Genomic DNA, 24,292 nt, shown 5'->3' with positions numbered 1-24,292 from the left:
ACAGCCCAGCCTCCTTCCGGTCAGTGGGTGAACTCTGAGTCACATTCTGCCATCCGCCAGAGCTCCCCTGCAGAGCTGAACCCAGCTGCCCACAGTAGTGACCTGCTCAATAGCGCCCCCTACACAGCTCCTTTCCCCGTCTCCCTCCCCCACTCTCCAATTGGTACATTCAGTGATCACTTCCCAAAGCAACCACTTGCACTAAACTCTTCTCAAGGTCTGCTTCCGAGGAGGGCAGCCAACCAAATACAGATCCTGTGACCTGTTGACTGGAAATAGCAATGACAACACACATACACACACACAGCAATTCCATGGGAAACACCCAGCAGGGAGCTCGGGACTTGCTTGACCCAACAGTAATAGGGAGTCACCCTGAACAAAGCACCAAATTCATAATTTATTTAAAAAAATAAAAAGGACTATTTTAAAAAATGAACATGGAGCTGTCTACAAAACATAAAAGGGCTCCATGGGTGTTCTCAAAAACCTATGATTAAATAAATAAAAGCTACTTACTTATAAAAGGCCTGGTTCTCCACCCCGCATTTCCAAAGATGTTTGCAGGCAGCTGGTGTTGAAGTATGAAATGCCAACATGGCTTTTTTCTAATAAAAAATAACAAAACAAAAAAGGGCATGTTAAAGAGAGTTGGTGCTTTTCATCTTTTTCCTTCACTATCTACCTATTTGTATCCTGACACCTACCAAACAGATTTGAAGTAACTTGTGTATTACTATGTTCTCAAAAGTGTTTTTAAAATGGTATAGCCTCCACCCACCGGCCCACCTCACCCTTTGCAGATATCACCACACCAATCTATCTAGGCCCTGTTTCTGATTTAAAAAAAAAAAAAAAAGTAGCCTCACGATCAACTCTGCAGGCACTGCCTCATCTCAATCATACTTAGGTTAGTGTAAAAACTTTCTTGCCAACATTGAATAATTAGTGCTTGAACTGAACACTGGGGTCAGGAGATTGTGCAGACTTCCAGACCTACCTCTGAGATTCCAAGTTTCAGTAATGCCCTCCTCCCAAATGTGTCCCCAGATGTGAGCCCGATCTATATTTGGTAACTCCTTTACTTTAAGATTCTTGGATCTGATAGATGCTGTTTATAAAACTCTACCCATCACTGGTTGGTATCTAGCTTGTTAAGTATTCTTCGCACGTTTCCTAAATCTGTATTTTGGTAAGTGACAGAGGTAGGGGAAGTCCCATGTGCTAAATCTCAAGTCGATCCCAGTCTATTTTTTACACAGGGGTATTCGCTCAGCATTGTTCACTAACTTTATTCTTAAATGTGCAAGCCCAGTGTTTATTTGCTTCCCTCTCAAACATCCTCAAGCATATAGCTTCCATTATCACTGCAAACTTTGAAGTCATGGTCTTTAAGGCCTACAAGGCTAAACGCATATTTTATGCTTAAATCTCTCTTGTAGGCACACGTGCCCACACACACTCTCACACACAATGACAGAGAGTTAGAAAAGCAGTATCTGACCTCTTTCTGGGTGCCAATCACATAAAATGTCTTCCCTTCAAATTTCAATTTGCAGACATCTGGCCTAAGGGAAAAAAAAAATACCTTTGGGTGAGAGGAAAAAGCAAGTGGCAACTAACCAGGGTACCTGGCTTTCCCACAGGAATGCGGCTGAGTCACAAATGCCAAGCAGACTGCGCTGAAACAAGATACCATCTTATCATGAGTGAAGCCCAAGTGAGCAGTGAAAAGCCCGAGTGAATTATACAGCAATTTTCTTCCCAAGAAAAGATCCATAGGCAGCTCAACTATTTAGTCCACCTTTGTACACTTAAGCGACACCTTTCTTTCAAGGAGCAGTAGAGGTCTCACGAACTTTAACAACCAAAACAAGAACGGCCAGCCCAGGGAGAATGTGGTGGTTTCAGATTCAGTTAGTGAAATGACATGGATTCACAACATCTGTTCTCCCATCCTTTCATTCACCTCCACAAAGCACACACCTCACACTGTGAAATTTCATTCCTGCTCTCCCTGTTCATAGGATATTTCATTATATATGGAGATGCTCTGAATTGTGAGGACAGCTTGATGAATGGACATCTTAAGGAGCTGCTTGATTAAAATCTGTCTGAAAGGCAGACATGAAGTCACCTTCTTGGTTAGAAAATATGTGTGAAGGGGAGAATTCTATTTTTATCCCTTTGATCTAATTCCTCCGATAGTGATGATGTGTGCCCCTGTGCTTTTCCTAGGAAATAAACAACAGTGCGGTCACATTAAGTTGTCTTAATTTAGGTAGAGGATTTGCAAGAATGATAAGGCCCAATGGATGCTTAAAAAACAAACAAAAACATCCCCAAGGATTAATGTGAGAAGACAATTTGTGTTAGTAACAATGCGTGACTATTGGAAACACATGTGCCTAATCAGAGGCTGGGAAAGGTGGAGTTGGCATCAGTGGCCCAGCAGAAACACCAAGAGGTAGAACGTAGAAACAAATGGTCAGGCTGTCCTCCTCAGCTCTTCATTGTACCCAGGAAGAAGGTGAGGTCCAAGGAGGGCAGAGGCTTGCAATTAATCTGCACTTGAGATGTGTCCAGTTCTAACCTAACTCAAGCAATTCAAAACCTGAGGCTCTAACAGTCTTCAGGACCCCAAAGCCTTTTATAGCCCTAGGGTGGGATGGAGGAAGTCCCCAAAATACCCATGCCCACCAAAGTCAGCAGGGAATGTATTCTGGAATGGGGTTGAAAGTATCAATTGAGTAAAAGGCAATTACAGTCAGGCCAAAAAAGATATTTAAAGAAACCGGGCATCTTAGAAAGGGAGGGCTGATCATGAAAAAGACCAGAAGATAGAGGAAGAGGAGTGGACATTAGCTGAATAATGCTAATCTAGTAGAGAAGGTTTGAAAGGAAGGGAGCTAAGAGGAGAAGGCTAAGAAGGTGGGGAGAGCTCCTTGATAATGAGGTGCTAAGAGAAATCCTGAAGCTATAGAACCATGAAACTGAGGTTCAGGTAAGTGCCAAGAGAGCATTTCCAGCTCAGGAACGGGGATGGATGCCCACTGGCCCATCAAGAAGAACTTCAGATTCAAGCACTTCAGCCAAAGGAGTGAGTCCTCGACTCAGTGAGACACAACAGGGCTGACAAACCCGTCAGGGCCTCTCGGAGAGGGAAGTGAATCAGCTGAAGGCAGGAACAAGATTCCGCCTTTCCGGTATCCCATCACACATACAATGCTCAGCCTTCCTCTCTCTTTACCAAAACCATGTTGCTCCTTGATTGGACAGAGTAGGTGCTGCGGATCACCATCCTCCCACTTCCTTACTGACACAATCTAGGCTTTATTCCTCCTCGGGGTCATGTATGCACACAGAGCATGTTCTTTCCAATCCCAAGAGCATGAATCTTGATTCCACCACCCAGTCAGCAGTTCCCATTCTTCTCAGAAGGGTTGCTCTAAGGAGGCACTTTGTGACCCCATTCTGCCCAACTGGATACACAGGTAGCCTCCCACAGGGCTCCTGAAAAGGTTATGCTTGCTTTAATAGCAGACACATGGAAGGGCTGCTGTCTTTCAGGCTCTGGGTGTTGCTGCGTGAAGATGTAAAGGCCAGAGCTGCAACATGACCATGCCATTTTATGAGCCTGGGGACAAAGGCTACCACCCTATAATGGCAAAAAAGAAAACAGAGTGACCCACATCCTACACAGCATTGTTGGATAGTTAAGTTAAAGAATCATGGAAGTGTCTGAGGTCTCTAACTTTTGCAGTGTGAAATGATCAGCCCTCTTACTGGTAAGCACTGTGAGCAGACAGTTACTTTGACCAAAGCATCTTCACTGGTACACTGGATAACAAAAACTAAGCCTGCGGCAAGGGTTCAACAGGATAGACTGAAGTGAATGGCAGGGACTGGGTTCTGTTGCTCAAGGAAACAGGCACCTTTACCTTCCCTGACCACCACCCCCACCCCTGCACCCCGGTCACCCTCTGGTGAGAGCAGAAGCTACTGGAGAAAACACTGGACACCTTCTTTTTTGGAAGCAGAGCCCCTGAGCTCGGGACACACCCCAGGTCTCCTGAGCTCACTACTCAGCTCGACAAATCTGATTCCCTCCTAAGACAGGGCAACCTAGATCGGGTTTCATTTATTGATAATAAATCCCTTTGTAATGAAGTTCCAAAGTAAAGAAATGAATACCAGGCACCCTACCTGATATGGTAGGATGTCAAAAAAAAAAAAAGCCAAAGGTGGGAAAAGAAGAACAAGATTATGAAAAACTGTAAGCCAGTTTTCCAAAAATAAAGAGAAAAAGTACTCACCATTTTATCAAATGGATTCTCTTATTTCCCTGGAATACCACGAAGCCCGCAGCAGTGAACCCCAAAAATGTTGTTGTGCCTGTTGAATCCTGAAAAATAAAATAAAATAAAAACATATTTGGAAGGAGGAATATAAAGTAAATGGTAAGTGGTATGCTTGTTCATCCTCACCCTGGGTTAATTTCAGGTTAATTCTAATGATTGCAGTAATAAACTAAACTTCTGAGATGGGACCTCTAAGGACAGCACTTCCAAAGTCTGGGCAAGGTCCAGGAACGTGGAGCTTTTCCCTCTGAGGACAGAACTTCTCCTCTCCAAGAATCTCCTGGGAAAGTCCAGATTAGTCATAAACCACTGTGCCAACATCCAAATGTCTTCTGAGGCCACCTGAGTCCTCAGATCTACCCCTGTAATGTGGACAAACCGTTCCTGGTTGTCGTTAACCCTGCAACCAAAATGCTATGATACCAAAGCCCTGAGCGTCTAATGTAGCTTGATTCAATCCCACACAGGATTCCTGGCAATTGTAATGTAAAGATGTGTCCAGAGATGCCTACTTTGCTTCTAGCCTCAACCCAGAAAACCAAGCATTCACTAATAAGTAAAGGCAGAGGAACAACAATAAAAATCTAGTCAGTCTCCAAGTAATAAGTAAACAGAGAGGCTCAGATTTGTAGATAAAAATCTAATTTATTAAATGGACTGATTTTATTTACACCATAACTAGGAAGAGGCCTCTGGCAAATATTCTAACATAAATGTGTGGGCAGACTGCAAGGCGCATGTACCAGCGTGGACAACTACCACCGGCTCTCAGCCTCGGGTACACGTTGGAATCATCTGGAGCATGTGGTCTGCTCCCCAGAAGACCCTGACGGAACGGGACGGCAGGAGTTCAGGAAGCTCCCCACTTGCGTGTAGCAAGGAGCCTAAGCTGAGAACTGTAAGACTGGCACTTGACCAAATACAACTATCTGTGCCCACCTGGGTAAAGAAATGCTCTGGTGTGACTCAAGAACGAACTTTGAGAGACCAACTGATATAAATGCTTAGTTCAGGATACAGGTGAGTGCCTAGTTGATGCGTAGTTACTTTAAGACATGGAAAGGAACTGTTTTCATAAAACGGTTCTGGAAAATGTGTGCATGAGCATCGCCTTGTGAACCTGTATAAAAGGCAGACCCTCCAGAGGCACCCCCAGCGATTCGGAATCGGTAGTTCTGGGGTGGGACCCAGGTGGTTTTGATACACATGGCCAGGTCTCATGCTTGAGAGAAACACTGTCAAAATAATGTGAGTAAAGGGAAAAAAAAAAATACTCCTAATGTCAAAAAATAATTTTAAATCTTTCTTTTCCTCCACTTTCCCATCTTTTCAGACTGCATTCTTGCCAGCAATGGCCTTGAAAATAAGTGTTAGGACCCTGTAACTTCTTGGGGAAAAAACCATCCCTGATGGATGAATGCATCCATGTATGTTAATTTAGGAATATGTGGCTATTACATAGCAATTACCAAGCAGTTGGTTGACTCCAATGGAGAGAACCAACTACCAAAACATGAGAGTGCAGCCCACTGTTGTCCCTGCCAATGAGGGGCGGTGGGGCAGGCTGTGGAAATATCCTAGGAGGGGTCTGCCAGACATACAAAACAATGAACTCTTTTGGGACAAAACAGTCCTTAAATGTCGGCCTACTGTGAGAAGCAATTACCTTGCATGGGTGGGGGTCCACCCCATAGGTTTCCAAAGTGTGAGCTTTCAGGAGTAAGTTAAATTCAGCAACCGGTGGGCTCTGGCCTCTATAACATCACACAAGAAAAGGGAGAGAGTTAATATGGAAAATAAAAGAGACATGGAGTCCCTTCATTCAACAAACTGTGATATCCTAAACGAAATAAAGAGAGAAATCCCTGCACAAATAGTAATCAGTAAGACTGATCATTATGCGTCACCACGAGGGGCCCTTTGCCAAGGAACCTGAGCTCCTGTTCCCCGGCCGAGTGTTCCATAATAAACCCGCAAGTACTCGGGGACTCCAGCGACCCGTACACTTAATCAAGGTTATCAAGTTACCGAAGAGTAGGCCTGTAATCTTACTATGAAATAAAACTCAGCATCTGTTCTTTCCAACTTATTTTAAAGATTATCCAGGGTAAATGACATTCCTTCTTGCTCAGGGAAGGAAGTGGGCAATCCTGTCACCTCATCAACAAGCCTGAAGAGAGCCATCCAGGTGAGGATGAACTGCCAACCATTCCACTGGAAAGCCCTGGATTTTGAAAGGAAATCTCAGCCACCAGTCTTAGCACTGTCCTCCTGGGTGGTAAACAAGGTCTTGGCCTCAAGAGGGGGAGAGGACTATAAATGTAGATGGCTGTGAAAAGCCCTTTGGGGGCTAACTTCCAAACCAGGACTGTGCAGCATTTCAAAGACTCCACTTTGGCTGACATTAACATCCCACGGTATCCTAGAGGATCTGAACTATTCCCCAAGGGTAAACACAGCACCCTAACAACCAAGAAGAGTTTGCTAAGGAAACAGCAGGAATTCACTTTTGTTTTCCAAGGTAAAACTGTATTGCAATATTAAACCTATTTCCACCTAAGCTTCTCCCCAAGGAGAGATTTCCTCCATGACCCCCTCAAGACAGCTAAGAGTCATCCTCGTGCCTCTCCATCAAAACAGTGTCCCATTTTTCTTCTCGCTAAAGCCTTTTGAGATGTTTTCGCTGGCCCTAGTACACTGAAATCTCACTGTGATATGTCTAAGAGCATCTTCATTTATTCATCATGACCAGCGCTGCGGAGACACTTTCAATCCAACAACCCAAAGCTTTCTCTGGCATTTCTTTGATTCTTTTCTTCCCTTCTCATCTTCCTTCTTTACTCCCAGTCGCTCTTTCTCTTTTCTCCTTTGAGAGGCCCTAGCCAGTCTATCTTAGATCTATCCTTCAAGTCTTTTAACCTTTGCTTCATTCTTTAAGTCTCTTTCTTTTTATACTACATTTTGAATTATTTAACTCAACCTTCCAGCTTGCTAATTTATTCTTCATCTGTGTGCATCCTGCTTTTCATCCTATTTGAGTTTTTAAATATCAATTAAATATTTCATTTTCCATGTAACTTCTAGAGCAAAGGTGGCAAACACAAGGCCTGCAGGCTGAATCCGGCCCGGCACCTTGTTTCTACCCAGCGGCAGCGCTGAGCTCTCACTTAACTGTTACGGAGTAGTTACATTTATACAGTCCTAAAATTACATTCAGCCCTTTGAAGGCAACCACAAGGCTGATGTGGTCCCCGGTGAAAATGAGTTTGACACCCCTGATCTAGAGACATACCTCAATTTATTGTGCTTCAGTTTATTGCATTTCACAGATACTGGGGGGGGGGGGGTTGTTTGTTTTTTGTTGTGTGTGGTTTTTTTGTTGTTGTTTTTGTTTTTTTTGTTTTTACAAATCGAACGTTTTTGGCAACCCTGCATTGAGCAAGTCTATGGGCACCATTTGTCCAATAGTATTTGCTCACTTGTGTCTGTCGCATTTTGGTAATTCTTGCAATATTTCCAACTTTTTCATATTATTGTATTGGCTACAGTCATCTGTGATAAGTGATCTTCCATGTTACCACTTTAATTGTCTTGTGGCACCATGAACTACACCCACATAAGAAGGTAAACTTAATAAATATGTGTTCTGGATATTCCCCCGCCTCTCTCCCTCTCTTTGGGCCTCCCTATTCCTTGAGACACAAAAATATTGAAATTAAGCCAATCAATAACCCTGCAATGGCCTCTAGGAATCCAAGTGAAAGAGTCAGTTGATGCGGCAAACTTCACTGTTACTTTAAGGAATTGCCACGGCCGCCCTAACCTGCAGCAACCACCACCCCGATCAGCCAGTGGTCATCAACTCCCCTCCAGCATTTTTTAGTCATATAATATTTTAATTAAGTATGTACATTTTTGAGACACAATACTATTTCACACTTAATAGACTACAGTAGAGTATAAACATAACGTTGATATGTACCGGGAAACCAAAAAGTTTATGTGACTTGCTATTATTACTCACTTGCAGCAATCTGGAACCAAACCCAGAATACTTCCAAGGGATGACTATATTTGGCTCTTGAAATAGTTGCTTGTTCTTATTTTATGAAAAACTCTTCTTACTTGTCTTACATCCACTTTTAAAGTCCAACCTTGTTTGCTCCATTAACGCTGCTTTCTTGGTGATGGTGCTTTTGGTTTGCTAAGTCAGAGTTTCTCATTCATTGAGTTGCTGTTCCCTTAAGTGTTTGGTGATTCTCGGTTGGACAGTCACCTTTATATCTGATGTTATTCACTGAATGCAGAATGCAGCAGCCTCCAAAGACTGTAGGGAAGGATGGGATGTGCCATGTGGGAAGTGTGTGTCAGTAATTTGATTTAAAGCTGAAAGTTCTGGTTCCTTCTAGCTCTTTTCCACACACAGTGTACCCCCAGATCAAGCCTGGAAGCAGAGGAAGAGGTCAAAGCGGCCCGACTGCTCCGAAGGCCATTGCCTACTCATCGTGATGGCCAACCTGTGTACCTGCTGCCTGGAGCACCCGGAACTGCTCCTCTCCTCTCTGTGTGTTTGCCCTGGATACCCTCTGCTTCCTGTCTTCCAGAGATACCTAAGGATTCTGATCCAATGATGGTATCCTTTCCTGTACCCACCATCTAATACTTTTTCTATTGTCCGTAGGGACTTGGAAAAGGAAGGGAAGGTACCACATATACTACCTTTTACTTTTAATAGAAGAGAGAGTTTTTAAATCCATCCTTTACAAAATATATTCCTGAGGAATTAACTCAAGACCCTGGTTTAGGAAGATAAAGTCTTTCTAAAGCCTTTCAGGATTTTCTCTTTAGTCTTTGTGTTCTGAAAGTTCACTGATATATAAAGGAAGCATCTTTATTTCAGAGTTGTTGGTGAATGTAGGCTGGGGCAACCCCTAGCAAATAAGCTACCACTTCCTAAAAAAGCTGAAGTTGTGCAAATTCTATGCCCCAGCAAATTCCACACCTAGATTGATACCCCTGAGAATATTCAAGAACCCATAATGACTTTGTAATAGAAAAAAAATGAGAAACCACCTAAATGTCTGTCACCAGAAAAATGGATGTATAAAATATGACACATTCATGTGGCAGAAAATTAATTAGAAGAAAAAATGAAGACCTAAATTATGGCTATATGCATCAATGTGGAAGAATCACAAAAAATAATGCTGATGAGAAAAAATTAGATATAAAGAGTATGATTCCATTTATATGAATGTCAAAAATAGGCAAAAACAAAGCAATGTATTACTTAGTGATATATATGAAGTACATTTATAAAAGCAAAAGAAGAGAATGAATAATCCAAAATACAGAATAATGTAGAAAATGGAGGAAGGTGCTGGGGGTGAGGGGGGGCAGGGCACAGAAGGGACTTCAAAGCATCTGGTAACATTCCAATTCATGAGCAGAGTTAGGGGTCCTGGGTGGTTTTTCAACTATTCTTTAAATTATACATCTATATACTGTTTTATATAGTCTTTCATATATTATATATTTTACAATGATTAAAAGAAACAATTGGCTTTTAAGAATTATTGGATGAAATATTATACAATCTATAAGCATCACTGAACTAAACAGAATTGGTCAGGAATATAAATATACATGCAGAGCTATCTTTTACTAAATCCTACTGTCCCAAGAAATATATAATTGTTTCTATTACTAAGCAATGCATCTTTTTCCACTTACTATTTATAAAGGAGGAAATCTTATTCTCATTTTGTAGATGTAGATTCTGACACTCAAAGAACAAAGTGACTTGCTCAAGGCTTCTCTGCTAGTACGTGCAGAAGCCACGTGCAAGTCCAAGTCCGCCTGCTTCCAAAGCACTGCTTAGAGCCTGAGCCACCCCCACTACCAACCAGAGGTGGTCAGGAGCCACCTGCCTGTGCTCCTGGATGCCATGGCAGAGCATTTCAATATCAGGTCTTATAGAAAGCCCTTCTCATAATCTAAACACTGCAACTTACCAATGATGAGGCAATCCACCCCAAGTGACTGGTATTTACACCTGATTAGAGAGCCCAGATGTCTCCATTTTAATCTGGGTCAGAGATCCCCAAACCAAAGCACGCATCTGCAGGTGAAATCCTGATTGCCACCTAGCTGTGTACAGCCCTTGAGCTAAGATGGCTTATCATTTTTCAATGGTTTAACACAAATGCAGAAGAGTATCTCACGACCCATGAAAATTATATGACATTCAAATTTCAGTGTCAATAAGGTTCTATTGGAACACAGCCCCGCCCATTCATTTGCAGACTAAGGGTGCTCTCATGCTATCACGGCAAAACTGAGTGGTGACATCAGGCACCCTATGTCCTGCAAAACCTAAAATATTTACTAAATGGCCTAGTACAGAAAAAGTTAGCTGGACCCTGATCTAGGAACTGAACACAGGAATGGGAAGTAAGTGAAGCTGTGTCTCTTTGATTGCAGAAAGTCAGTGTGAAAACAGTACTGACCTCCAAGATCTGGTGTAAAGAGTAAGCAGTTAACAGATACAAAGCAGCTGGAGTAGAGCCTGGCACAGAACACGTGTTCTCTTGTTCACCCTGCATGTGACTGATAGAAATATAACATTGGGGGAAATGTCGGGAAGCAGGTCAAGATTTTTACAGCAAAGCGACGGCCCCTCTTTGAAATAAAAGTCCTCAAATTGTTATTGTTTGCTTTGGGTTTGACTGCAGATCTCCAATGGCTAGGTGTTTAAAAGATTTAATCTAACAAGTCACACACAGAGAAAGCTAACTACAAATGTTCAGAACCAGTGGAGGAAACGTGGAGACCAGTGGCACGAGAAACCCTTGCGTCCCCCACACTCACTGAGGAAGAAACCATGGAATGATCAGGTTTTCAGGAAGAGGCTAAGATCTATTACACAGAAATGCTTTGTTTTATTCCCTTGAATCCCTCAGTGGACATTTGTTTCTGGCAAAAATCTCTTGGGTAATGGAAAATAATGATTTTCTAGTGTTTAAATCTCACATCAGGAATTGTTCGAAGGTTAATAGTGTCTCTAACAAGACATTTAGAAATAAAAACACAGCGATTAGTTGAGTTCCTTTTTAAGACCTAACAATTCTCTAAAGGTATGCTTCTGTGATAAGTTAGGTGAGGTCAAGTAATTATGTATTTAACTATGCAGTTCCCTTCTGCTCATCTTGAGTACTTTTTGCCACAGGGAAGCACTCTCTTATTGGTCAGCCTTTAGCATACAATTATCTTGAGTGCAAAAACATATAGTGTCCCCAGATGAATGCAAATTATTAGTGGTTAATTGTGGAATGAAGTGCGGATCTTGCCAGCAATGATCTGGACGGCTTGGAGCACAGCTGGTGGGGCAGGGGGTGGTTTTGGCTCCACCTGACTCATCTAGGTCTATGAGCTCCAGAATTAAACCCATGGGTAGAAGACCAATGTAGTGGTCTGCTGAAAAGTAGCATTCTCAGCTTAAGTTAGGTTAATTTTTCTGCAACCTGATTGCGACTTTAGTTCGATTTTGCTCACCATGGGCTTCAAATGTGAGTGATCTCAGGACTTGCCCTGCGGCAGGACTTTGGGTCTTAGCGCCCAAGAGACGCCAGAGGACTCTCTACATTTTATAAAATTTGGGCTGCCAACTGTTTGAGCTGCAGGGCATCCCCTCTGCTCTTTAGTATCACTGCTGGCTCTCTGCACTTCAGAGGACTTTTCTTCCCTCCCTGTGGTTCAATCCCATAGTTGGCAAGAGTTGCCAGGCTCTGGCTGAAGGCTGGGAATGCCTCAGAGGGATTTCACTCGGCTCTCCCATCCTGCCCAACTTCAGCACACTGCCCCTCTTCACTCACTGAAGGCTGGGGGCCAAAGGATGGTGGGAAAGTGCAACTCACTCTGTAACCAGAGCCTTTTGGGTCCCAATTATTCAAGTTAGTCAGCCTACTCATGGCCCAGCCCTCGACTTCCCACCACAGGTCTCCACTCTCCTCAGAAAGACAATCTAGTACATTTGGAATTCTTTGTGTCCTCAGCAATCAGATAGGTTTTGCAAATATGATTTCTGCAGTTTTTGTAATTTGTTGGTGTTATCTTGGTGTTGGGCGGAGATCAATGTCTCAAGCTTTTCTACACCTTAACTGGAAGTACAAGTCCCCAGTGTCTCACCTCTGATTCTTTACTTAGAACTCTTGCAAACTCCTTGAGGACTGTTAGGGGCCATCTCTATGCAGAGCACTAGATAAAACACTACAAACTGGGGTAAATGTCATGCTATGAAGAAGACAGTGATGATGCTCTGAGCCAGGCAAGGACAAGACTTACTGGAGAGCAGCACTTAGATATCTGAGCACTGCAGAGGGAATCTCAGGATTCAGGTCAAGGTCTATCGCTTCAGAACTGTATAGCCTTGGAATAGTGACTCTCTCAGACCTCCCTTTCCTTATTGGTAAAAGAAGGTGGTCACAGCCTTGGCTGTGTGGTTCATTTGGTTGGAGTGTCATCCTGTACACCAAAAAGGCTGTGGGTTCAATTGCTGGTTAGGGCACATGCCTAGGTTGCAGGTTCCATCCTTGGTTTCCTTGGTTGTGGTGCATATAGGAGGCAACTGATCTCTCTCTCGTCTCTCTCTCGTCTCTCTCTCATCTCATCTCTCTTGTCTCATCTCTCTCATCTCATCTCTCTCATCTCATCTCTCTCTCTCTCTCTCTCAAAAATCAATAAACATCTTCACATGAGGATTAAAAAAAGAAGATGATCTCAAACTCCATACCAATGGAGGCAAAAGTGAACTGGTTAAGCAGGGATGGTAGTGATTCAAAGAGCAAATGATTTTTTTAAATGGTTCTGCTGCTCACCTCTACCTAAGGGCTGCCATGTAGGGATCAGGGCCAAGTGCGACCAAATCATCCAGTTGACGGTAAAGCTGGAATTTATGTAAAAGGATTCCATTTTTAAAAACTATTATTCAGTCCAAAGAATATACATCTGGATCAGAGTTTAGTCCAAGGACTGTCATTTGATAACCCCAAGAGGTACTCTTTGAACCCCAAGAGTACCTCAAGTGTAATAATTTAGCATTAACTTTCTCTGATTTTGGCTAGTGACCTCTTGATATTCAAAGGCTATGGATGGTAGCTGTAGATGTGTATGACTAATAAAAAATTAGGAAGCAAATTCATTGTTGCTTCATGAAATTTTTTTCTCAGATAAAAATCTTTCAAAACATGAGGTTATGCAGGTGTGTAGATGATGAAGGGCATCCCAGCTTGGTGGCGAAACAGTTGAAGATCACTGAGCCAGGTCATCCAACACTTCTACAGCTTCTGACAGAGTTGCCCGTTAATAAATATTTGTTACATAACTGGGTGGATGAATCATGGATGGGACATGGATGGACAAATAGGCAGGTGGATAGATGCATGGATGTGTACATGGATGAATGGACAGACAGCAGATAGGTGAATGGATGAATCATGGATGGGTGTGCGAATGGATGGATGGATGGATGGATGGATAAATACATGGTTACAGCCTCACCAAAAGTTCAAAAAGTCTTTGACTCTAAGAATGATATAGAATCACATTTTGGGAGTGATCAAAGATGTATTTAGAAATGGCTGGTTCCAGTTTTGGGTACTACTCCCTCTCTCTTTCTGCATGGCCATTTTGTATGTCACTGGCATTGCTTTCTCCCCCTTCAAGTCACTTTATACAGATTTCATCTGTATAAAAAATGTTGATGGCTTAAGGCAGCATATCTTTTACCTTCAGCCAAACCTTCTCTAGAAATGTCCCTGCCTCAAGGCCATATAATGCAGGGATTTAGTTTTTACAGGAAGAGTATTTAATGCCAAGTCATTCTGTCTACCCATTTCTAATAAAGGTGTTATACCAAGTAACAACGGAGGATGGAAATGGATTTGATAACCTACCAAAGAGAGAGATTTTAGGGTCAGAGGTCCCCAACTTCCAGGCCACAGATCAGTACTGGTCCTGGCCTATTAGGAACCGAGCCACACAGCAGGAGGAGAGCTTGAATGCAATGTGCCTGAATCATCAGGAAACCATCCCCCCCACCCAGTGTGTGGAAAAATTGTCTTCCATGAAACCAGTCCCTGGAACCAAAAAGGTTGGGGACCATTGTTCTAGGGTTTTGGAACAAGAAACTTGAGCAAGGAAAGAACACAGGGAGGGGGGAGAGATGACACAGGAAAGCACATTTTAAGAAGATTAGAGCCATAAAATAACCTGACATTTCCCCTCTTCTTTTTACACCATAAACACTCTTCTCAAAACTGCACAAAAACATTTCTTAAGGAGGCCCTTGTGGTCTATTCATCAGAAGCATAGGTAGAAGGTATTTATCATAGCAGGGCACTTATTTCTAGAAACTATAAATCCTTGCCAGGAAGGCACAGCCTATGATCTACAGAGAATGTGAGTTTGGAGAAATAAAAAGAGATAATGACTGTGTAAAACATACTCAGTGTCATTATTCCTTCCAGCACAAACCTCACTGCCTTAGATCATGGTGCTGGTAGATAATTGGGTGATTTTTCTTTTCATTAAGGGCAAGGAATATAGAGTAACCCCCAGTGGGTGCCTGAAACTGTAGACAGTTCCAAACCCTATGCTTTTTCTTATACATACATACATACATATGATAAAGTTTAATTGATTAATAAGGCACAGTAAGAGATTCACAACACTAATAAAACAGGACAATTATAACAATATACTGTAATAAAAGTTATGGGAATCTGGTCTCATCTCCTCCCTCTCTGTCACTCACACACTCACACACTCACACACACACACACACACACACACACACACAATAGTTTATTGTGCTCCTCTACACCCTTCTTGGGATGATCTAAGGCAATACCCTCGATAAAGGCATGATTCACATCCCTGAGGACGGAGCAGGACAGCATGAGATTTCATCACACTATTCAGAACAGCATGCAATTTAAAACTTATGAATTGTTTATTTCTGGGATTTTCTACATAATATTTTTTGGACCGTGATTGACTGTGGGTGACTGAAACTGTGGAAAGCAAAACCTCAGATGAAGGGGGACTACTGTGCCACAGCAAAACCATGTCTCCGTCAACTTAGCTTTTTGAGTATTTACAAGCTGACGACCTGTGACTGAAGCTAATTCAAACAGCTTCACCTCTAATAATAACTTGCTGAGCTGGAGATGGAAGGACTAGCTGAGTAGAAACTCTAGGAAAACCTTCAGAAAGGTATATCAGGGTCTCGGATACTGAAATCAATTTACTCTGGATCTTCAGCACCCTCAGGACTAATGGAAGCGGTATTCCCTCTTCACCCAGATGGCCATGATTAAAGCTGTGGGAAACAGAAACTAAGAAGAGTCAAAAGTAACAGAACTGTTATGTCCCCAGAAATTGTGGCAGCGGCTGACTACAGCTACCAGAGGGCTCTCCAAGGAGGGATGACCTATTTCTAAAGCAGTTCTAGTGGTAGGACCTCATCTCTGCGAACCAAACTCAAGTGAAATCTGTAAATTATAAGAGATACTTTTTTACACATAGTTTTAAAAACAACTGTGGTTCTTGTCTGAAAATTATCTAGAAGGGCAGAAGAATGAAGCAGAAGTTGATTCTAGACCTGCTCTGTCATGTGTTTGGAACAGAAGTCAACAAAGTAGAAACCCTGAGTCAAGTCTGGCCCACCATCTGTTTTGTCAATAAAGTTTTATTGAATCACAGCCCAGTTATTTATGTATTGTCTCTGTCTTCTTTTGCTCTATAAAAGCTGAGCTGAGTAGCTGCAATGGAGATCAGACAGCCCAGAAAGCACCGCTCCCTAACCCCCACCAAAAAAACCATTATTAATTAAAAACCCTGATCTAGAATTATTTGGCCTCAGTAGGTTTTAGCACTGACATCTATTCAATAATGTGAATCATACATCTCCTCATCCTCTAGCTCATAGGATATTAAGAGGCCCAAAGCTGTCTCTATAAAATCTTTCTAAATAATACTCTATTATCTATACCCCTATTAGAATGGCCAAAATCCAGAGCACTGAAAACACCAAGCACTGACAGAGATGTGGAGCAATAGAAACTCATTCACTGTTGCTGAGAATGCAAATGGTATAACTCCTTTATAAGATAGTTTGGTAGTTTCTTACGAAACTAAGTATACTCTTACCATATAATCCAGAAATTGCTCTCCCTGTTACCCAGGACAGTGGAAAATATATGCCCACACGAAATCCTGCATGTGAATGTTTATAGCAGCTTCATTGGTAATTGCCAAAATTTTGTAGTAACCAAGATGTCCTTCAGTATGGTGAATGGATAGACTGTGGTATATCCAGGCAATGGAATATTATTCATCAACAAAATGAGCTATCCATGAAAAGACATGTTGGAACTTTAAATGCATATTACTAAGTGAAAGAAGCCAGTCTGAAAAGGTCACATGCTGTGTGGACCCAACTATATGACGTTCTGGAAAAGTCAAAACTATGGAGAAAGTGAAAAAATCAGTGGTTTCCAGGGGTTTTGCAGGGGAGGGATGAATAGGCAGAACGCAGAGGGTTTTTAGGGCAGTGAAGGTATTCGGTATGATACTATATCTGTGGATATTATCGTCCAAGTCCACAGAATATACAACACCGAGAGTGAACCCTCAGGCAAACCATGGACTCTGAGTGATAATGATGTGTCATCCATGCAGGTTCACCAGACAAAACAAATGTGCCACTCCAGTGGGGGACACTGATACTGGGGGAGGCCACACAGAGGGTAGAGGGGAAATCTCTGTGCCTTCCACTGAATTTTGCTATGAATCTAAAACTGCTCTGAAAATTAAAGTCTATTTTTAAAACTTACTAGTTAATGATATTGTGAAGGCCATTAAGAGCTATTTACCTGCTGTTTCCAGTTTGCGCCTTCCGGACATCTCATAGAATTTCAGGTCCTTGCACTGTGACCCTAACGTGTGACTAGCTATGGCCACAGTGACATGTATCACTTCCAAGCTGAAGCAACATCTTCCGGATCTCTCTTTTTCCTTTGCCTCAACTACTGGCAAATTCAAGCTTGGGGCTGCCCCTAGTGACCATGGTGTGCAGAGCCCTCCTCATCCCCCTCCTCCCCCACTGACATCTGCTGGGCATACGGCAGAGTAAGAAATAAGCCTTTTTTGTTCTAAACCATTGAGGTTTTGGGGTTGTTTCTCAGCAAAACCTAGCTTTTCTTGACCAACACAGAGATGATCAATAAACTATGTTATTATATTTGCAAACCTGTGACTTCCCCCTACCCTACCCTCCTGTTCAGTCAAAGATGTGGCACTTTTAAGGAAGCAACGTTGACCCGGCCATGAATATCAATCTTTACTCACAAATAAATGACGTCTGAACCTTAGTTCATGGACACTCTTACTAAAATCTTGATCTTCTTTAGGTGATTTTCAAGCACCTAAAAATTCCAAGGAGTCTCTTTTTCACACTTTCTTCCCCTAAAATGTCTCTTACTTGTACCTGTCAATCAAGCCATGTTAGTTCTGCCTTCAAGCAGTAGATAGATCCCCGGAAGGGGTGAGGGTTCTCCTTTCTCCCTGATCAATTTTCTCCCAAGGGTCACAGCTTTTTGTCCCCTCCTCAGAGAGCACAGAAGGAGACTGATTCTAATCAAGTACAGAAGGCTGGAGAAGGTTCTGAAACCCCACAGGTAAAAATGCTTATCTCCCTGCAAATCATCATCACCATTTCTGCGAATGTCTGAGTTTCTCTATCACCATCTCTTTTGTTTTCTTTCCTAACTGGTTCAGAAATTACGTAGAAAGCAGGAGGTTATCTTCTGGGGCCACTCAAACCCCAACACAGGCCAACCGGAATTCTCCCAGGAAGTTTCCCGTAACAACAGACCAATGGTCCCACAGCCATTTCCTGTGTGGAAGGGCCACGGGTACTGTGACAACCTGGGAGAATAAGATGGTAACACCTAGACACAGCCTCTCGAAATGATCTCTTCCATTTACTACTCCTTCCTGACACTGTCAGGTTTGCAGAGCAATCCAATTCCCACACAAGGTCAACACTTTTACAACCTGTATGCAAAGAGCTCGCTGAACCCCCAGAGCAACCTGAGTCTCTATGGCAGGGTTCCAGCTGATTCTGGAAAGCACCCCCACCCACAGCCACACTTCAGCTTGTTCTGCTCTTATCCTCCCACCCAAACCTAAAATCTCTCTCTGCTGCGCTGATGCCACAGGAAACACACGGCTACTTGTGGTTCAGCAAAAATACAAGGGGAAAACCGGCTGCAGTTCTCCTGGCGGTGTCACATGATTCTAGCTGCTTCGTCCTTCAGACACACAACTTTGACTTCTTTACAAGGACGCACGTTCGGATGTCACAAACGCGTGGTGACACAGAACAGCAGTTTTAATCAAATCGTGGCATTTACTTCTGGGATCTATGAAACCATGTTTGACTGGTGACCCCCTCTGCTCCTTAGGTGCACAACAACCACTTTCGGGGTTATCAACAAATTCCGGGGGTGGTACCAGGGCTGATCTTCAGCTTTTTGACTATAAGCAACCATCAGGAATCTTGATTCACTCATTTAGTCCAGTGGGTCACTGAGTCTTGCTGCAACATGCCTCAAGACTCTTCTTTCAGAGTTCCTTGCCCTTGCTCTTGCTCAGGTCCACAGCATCTCTCCTCTGCACAGCAGAAACAACTACCTGGTCCACCCGTTGCCGGTCTCCACCCTCTGACACCATGGCCGGGGTGATTGCTGGGGAAAACCAACCGGATTGCCTTACGGCTGCTCTGCGCAGTGGATAAGAGCATGTATCCCAGTTTCAGATAAGACCAAGGCTCAAGTCCTGACTCTGCTGCCAGCAAGGTGGGTCCTTTAGACACCCCAGGTTGTGCTCCCTTCACCTTGGTCCAGAAACAACCATAGTGCCCACCCCACACAGCTGGGGAAGACTGAGCGGGACAATGCACATGAGACTCATAGCATGGTGTTTTGTCATCCAGGAAGTGCTCAATAAGTGTTTATTATTATCGTATGTTCTGAGCATTGGAGGCGCTGCAAATTCTGATCACAACAGACCTTTCCATTCCAATCTCCCGCCAATCCACACACTGGATGTGACTCCTTTGTCTAAAGGGTCTCACCTCGTGCTCTCCAGACCCTGCTGATCCACATACCCCTCAAGTGGACACTGGAAATTCATTTTAACCTTGAGCATGCTTGTCCCCCAAATGTAAAAGAGTAGCTGGAGTGTCATGTTTTCAAAAAGCTTTTCATGAGGAGACAATACCCTAAAATTACCCATCGAGATGGTATGTTCCACTCTGCAACTGGTATAACTTTTTGATGTCTAATCATCTTTATCTTTAGAACAAAGGTCGCATCTTTCCAAGCTGAAATATATTGTTAACTTAAATGCCCACGTGTGTGCTCTTCTCAGACTCACCAGAAGGGGGAGTGCCTGCATAAAGTAGGGAGCTCTAGCACTCCCTCACAAGGGGGACAGTAATTTGTTCCAGAATTCATAAACCAGTGACACTAATTTTTTTATAATTGCCAGAGGCCCAGAAGGTAGAAGTCTCTCAGCTCTCGCAGTTCTTCATCAACACTTGTCATAGCACAGCCCAAGCTTGCTGTGTTTATCATAATGAATTCTTCTGTGATTTGCACAGATCTAAATTCTAGTTACAGGCTAGAAGACCTGAGTTACCTGAATTCCAAACCGCCGGTGATTCCTACGTGTGCCTCATTTCATTCGTGCTAGACCATGCAAAGTGGGAGTGACGCACACTGTTTAAGAGCACAGACTCTGGAGCCAGGCCACCTGGATTCCAATCCTGCCTCTGCCACTTGCAAGCTGTGTAATTTTGAGTAAGATGCTTAATCTCTCTGTGCCTCAGCTCCTCATCTGTAAAATGGGAATAACCATGGCACCCATCCCCAAGGTTGTGAAGATTAAATGAGTCAATATGTGCAATTAGAAGAGTGTCTGGGACACAGTGGATACTGTATGTGATTTTGCTATTCCTGCCATTACTATTCTCGTTAGCAATTGTCCTGGAGCATCCCAGGCAAGGAAAAGAGGAGAAGGTGCTGAATCTGTCACCCGGAAAGCAGCTCAGCAATGGAAACCCTGTCTGGGGCTTCCGCACTACTTGGAGTCAAAGCCCCCAGCAACGGCCACAGGAGAGGAAGAGGCGGTGCCAACTTCAGAACAGAAAGGGTTACTTATTTACCCTACATTTCACATTCAGAAACTCAGGGTGGTTAAAACCTCTAAGAAAATATACAGCCCTAATAACTGAAGGTTCATAAACAGCCCCCCAGGGGACCCCCTATTGTTGCAATTGTTACTGATGGAGGACTTCGACAGGACCCAGAAATACGGCTCTGACAGCCGAAAAGGTCTGCCCATACCTCACAAACACCCCCATTTCACCACACAGTTTCCACACTCCCCACGGTAAGAATGCTTTTGCACCTCTACCATTCTTACAAATCTCTACCTCTGTTACCTGAGTTCATTTTTATGAATTTCTGCTATTTTCCTTTCCAGCTTCTGTGACTGCTTAGGGAAGATCTCAAACTCACTGATGTAATTCTCAGGATGCTCATCAGGATCGTAATCACCGAGCTCAGCTGCAAGCAGTAAAAAATAAAGGGAGAGAGAAAGAAAGATTAAAAAACAACAGCAGGGTGCACACAGAATAGCTCCTGCCACCCAAAAGAAGAGCTTGGAAGAAGCTCACCCAAGGAAATGTTCTTGTGTCCATGGAAAGCCCACAGCCTGAGTGTCTGGGAGCTTACGTTCTAGTTCACATGTAACTGTGTGAGCTTGGGCACTTGCCAGCCTCTGAGTCTCACTTCTTTATCTATACAACAAAAGGGATTTCAGTCACTATTTTTCCATGGGGCACTACTGGAGTCACACAATTCTTTCTTGGTTCAGATCTTCAAAGATGTAGTAGGGCATTTAGACACCTACCCTGAAGGTACTAGGTACTAGTGGCACACCCAGTGATGACCAAAAATGCTTCCTCCAACATTTCCAAATGCTCCCCAGGACAGGAGGTGGTACACACCACCTCCAGGAGGAAACCACTGAACATCCCTCATGGTTTCTTCCATGGCTAATTTTCTCTGAGTCTAGGAGTTCCCTGGCTGGAGCTGCCTGCTCCGAGATTTCTGTAGGTGTGGCTTACTCAATGAAAAATTGCAATATGAAGGCACTCAAGAGGATTGCACTTAAAAATAAATGGTTTGCTCTCAAATTAAAGAGTGTGTGTCAAAGTATGAACAAGCACACCAGATGAAGGTCTTGCTGGATTCTAATGAAGGGCACCTCCAGAAAGTCTTTAAGTATAAAAAAGAAATGCATGCACATCTCTGAGCGCCCAGAGGGTCTAGGAGAGGATGGACCTAGATATGCAAGGACCACAGCCTGCAGAAGCAAAGGTGATGCTCTGACAGTCAGAATACATCCCACTGGATTCCCTGAGCTTGGTAAGGAAAAGGAGCTGGGAAGGGGCAAGTATCTCAGGCAGAAAGGGCCCAGAAAGCAGATCAAAGAAGGTGGGGAAACGGTATTAGAAGAACTCAATCACTAACATGACTTTGAAATAGATTTTTAAAAAATCAAGATGCCTTGAGCACATCTGCAAAATCACACGCAACTCTGTAATTTGTACCCGCTGTCCCTTCATTGCGGAATTATCTAATGACTGAAAAAGGACAAGAAAGCTAAGGGAAGAAAGCTAAGCTCCTTAAAGCTTCTTAATAGAATTCAAAATACAAATTTCTTAAAACAACCTAAAATGTATATACCACATGAGGAAGAACTTTTAAAATAAGACCCAAATTCCCATGAACCATAGGTGTGAAATTGATTAATTTGATCATATCGAAATTTAAATAATTACGTTCATTAAAGAACATCACAGTCAAAATAATATATGACAAGTTGAAAGAATGTATTTGCAAAATTTAAAGCTAATAAGGGCTAATATCTAGAATAAACAAGAAATCCCTACAAATCAATAAGGAAATAGGCAGGAAGACCAACAGGAAATTGGTCAAAGGATATAAACAGTCAGTTCACAAAAGGGGAAACCCAAAGGGCTAGTGTACGGAGAGATGCTCAGGCTCACCCATTATCAGAGCTTTGCAAACCACACCAACTAGGCCTATGAGATGAACAAAAAGCTGAGGAAGTCAGGTGGTTCCATGTGTTGGCAGAGGCATAAGGAAATGGAAATGCTCGCACATTTCTGGACGATTCCTGATGCATGTAGCTCTTATAGAAAATAGGTAGGTGTATTCAGTCAAATTTATGACCCAGCAAACCCATTTCTGAGCATACAGTCTAGAAAAACTCTGGGTGCAAAAAAGAATATGAAAGCAACTTTAGTGCTCACTGTCAGTGGGAGTAATACACACGGACAATACACCCTTCTGGATACTCTGTAGCAATTAAGAGCAACAGGATAGATGTATACCCAGCAACGTAAAAGATCCCCCAAACAGTGTTCTGAGCATAAAAAGGAATGAGTTCTACAGCCTCATTGAATTTATAAAATTTAAAAGTACACTAAACAATACTAATTTTATAAGGACGTGTGCAAAATCAAAGATCTGTGTGAACCCAGTTGTTGCCTTTAGGAATGGAAATGGAGAATAATGACAAAAGGGAAATCCATCAATCCATAAATTGTTCCAAAGGGATCGATGATAAGAACAGGTCATAAACAGATGATTAACTCAACATAAGTTTCAAAAAAACACACATATCATACACACACACACACACATACACACACACACACCCTGTGAGTTGGCTATGGACCTACAATTTAGGAGATGGTACAACCCAACACTTCCATTTCCCACACGGAAGGGACCACTGATATGACTGGGTCATCTTCACTGCAAATGTGAGCTTGTACAGTGGCTGCTGAGGGAGCGCTTTGTTTGTGGGGCGCCCTTCTCTTTACAGGAAAACTTGGGAGGAACAAACGGACTTGTCCTGCTCAACACTGCAAATGAGTAGCCTGGCATATGTCCAAACACAAAGAGAAGAAATGCCCTGGAACCTGCACAAGGTTGCTGACCACGTAAATGCCAACACCTCTCCCATCACGGGCCCTGCATCCTTATTCCCGAAAGCTTGTCTTTAAATCTGACTTCACCTGAAGCAAAAGGCGGTTTATAAATGATTGGGAATTTCTAAGTATTCATATTTTGTTTTCTTTACCAAAAGGAGCTGATAAGAGGCTTGTGGTTCTCTTTTCCACACATGACATTGAGGGTCAAGTTGTGACAAACGACCTACAACACGCTGGATGACTGGTGAGGGGAAACAGGTGCACAGTTCTAAGAGAATTAACCATCAGGAATTAACCCCAAGAGTTGAAGCGAATGCATGAGTACCATCAGGTGATGGCAAATAGAAAGGGCAAGCCTGGCAATGGCATTTCCCCAGGTGTGGAGAGGACTCGTTGCAAAAGAACTTGAGCTAAAGGACATGATGGCTTCAGGGCCAGCTCCTTGAGGAGCCTTCCCTGACTGCCCTTGCTGGACCAGAGGCCCTCTGGAGGTCATAGCAGGGGATGTGGGGGTGTCTCTCTATTTAGCCATTAACACAGGTCTCAATGCCTATTTACCTATCTGTCTCCCCCACCCGACCCCCAGGGACTTTGTATTACAGTGCCTGCCACCTAGCAGATGTTCAATAAATGCTTGTAGAACAAATGAATGAGGCAGTGAACCAACCGCTTTCCCCCAAGTATAGGAATAAAGCGTACATTGGTGCAATTAGGCAAGTGTCCTGGTTCACTTAACATATTTAGTGGAGAACTTATACCCAACACAGGCATATTA

The 24,292-nt window shown here is 43.0% G+C and overlaps 1 protein-coding gene across 8 annotated transcripts in view; it reads right to left on the bottom strand.

Moving 5' to 3' along the window:
- The window catches only part of FRMD3 (FERM domain containing 3), a 265,496-nt gene that overhangs the window by 61,804 nt on the left and 179,400 nt on the right, over positions 1-24,292 (bottom strand). For all 8 annotated transcript variants that reach the window (XM_024560008.3, XM_024560010.3, XM_024560009.3 and 5 more), the window contains 5 exons: positions 20,932-21,055; positions 6,028-6,115; positions 4,317-4,405; positions 1,505-1,568; positions 520-608 (listed from right to left, as the gene is read on the bottom strand). In XM_024560008.3, coding sequence (XP_024415776.2) covers positions 520-608; positions 1,505-1,568; positions 4,317-4,405; positions 6,028-6,115; positions 20,932-21,055 — 454 coding nt within the window. The remainder of the gene's footprint in view (positions 1-519; positions 609-1,504; positions 1,569-4,316; positions 4,406-6,027; positions 6,116-20,931; positions 21,056-24,292) is intronic.

Source organism: Desmodus rotundus, chromosome 1 (genome assembly GCF_022682495.2).
Source record: "Desmodus rotundus isolate HL8 chromosome 1, HLdesRot8A.1, whole genome shotgun sequence".
Classification (NCBI taxonomy): domain Eukaryota; kingdom Metazoa; phylum Chordata; class Mammalia; order Chiroptera; family Phyllostomidae; genus Desmodus; species Desmodus rotundus.
Note: the sequence above shows the minus strand (reverse complement) of the source record. Positions and strands in the feature narration are given on the sequence as shown.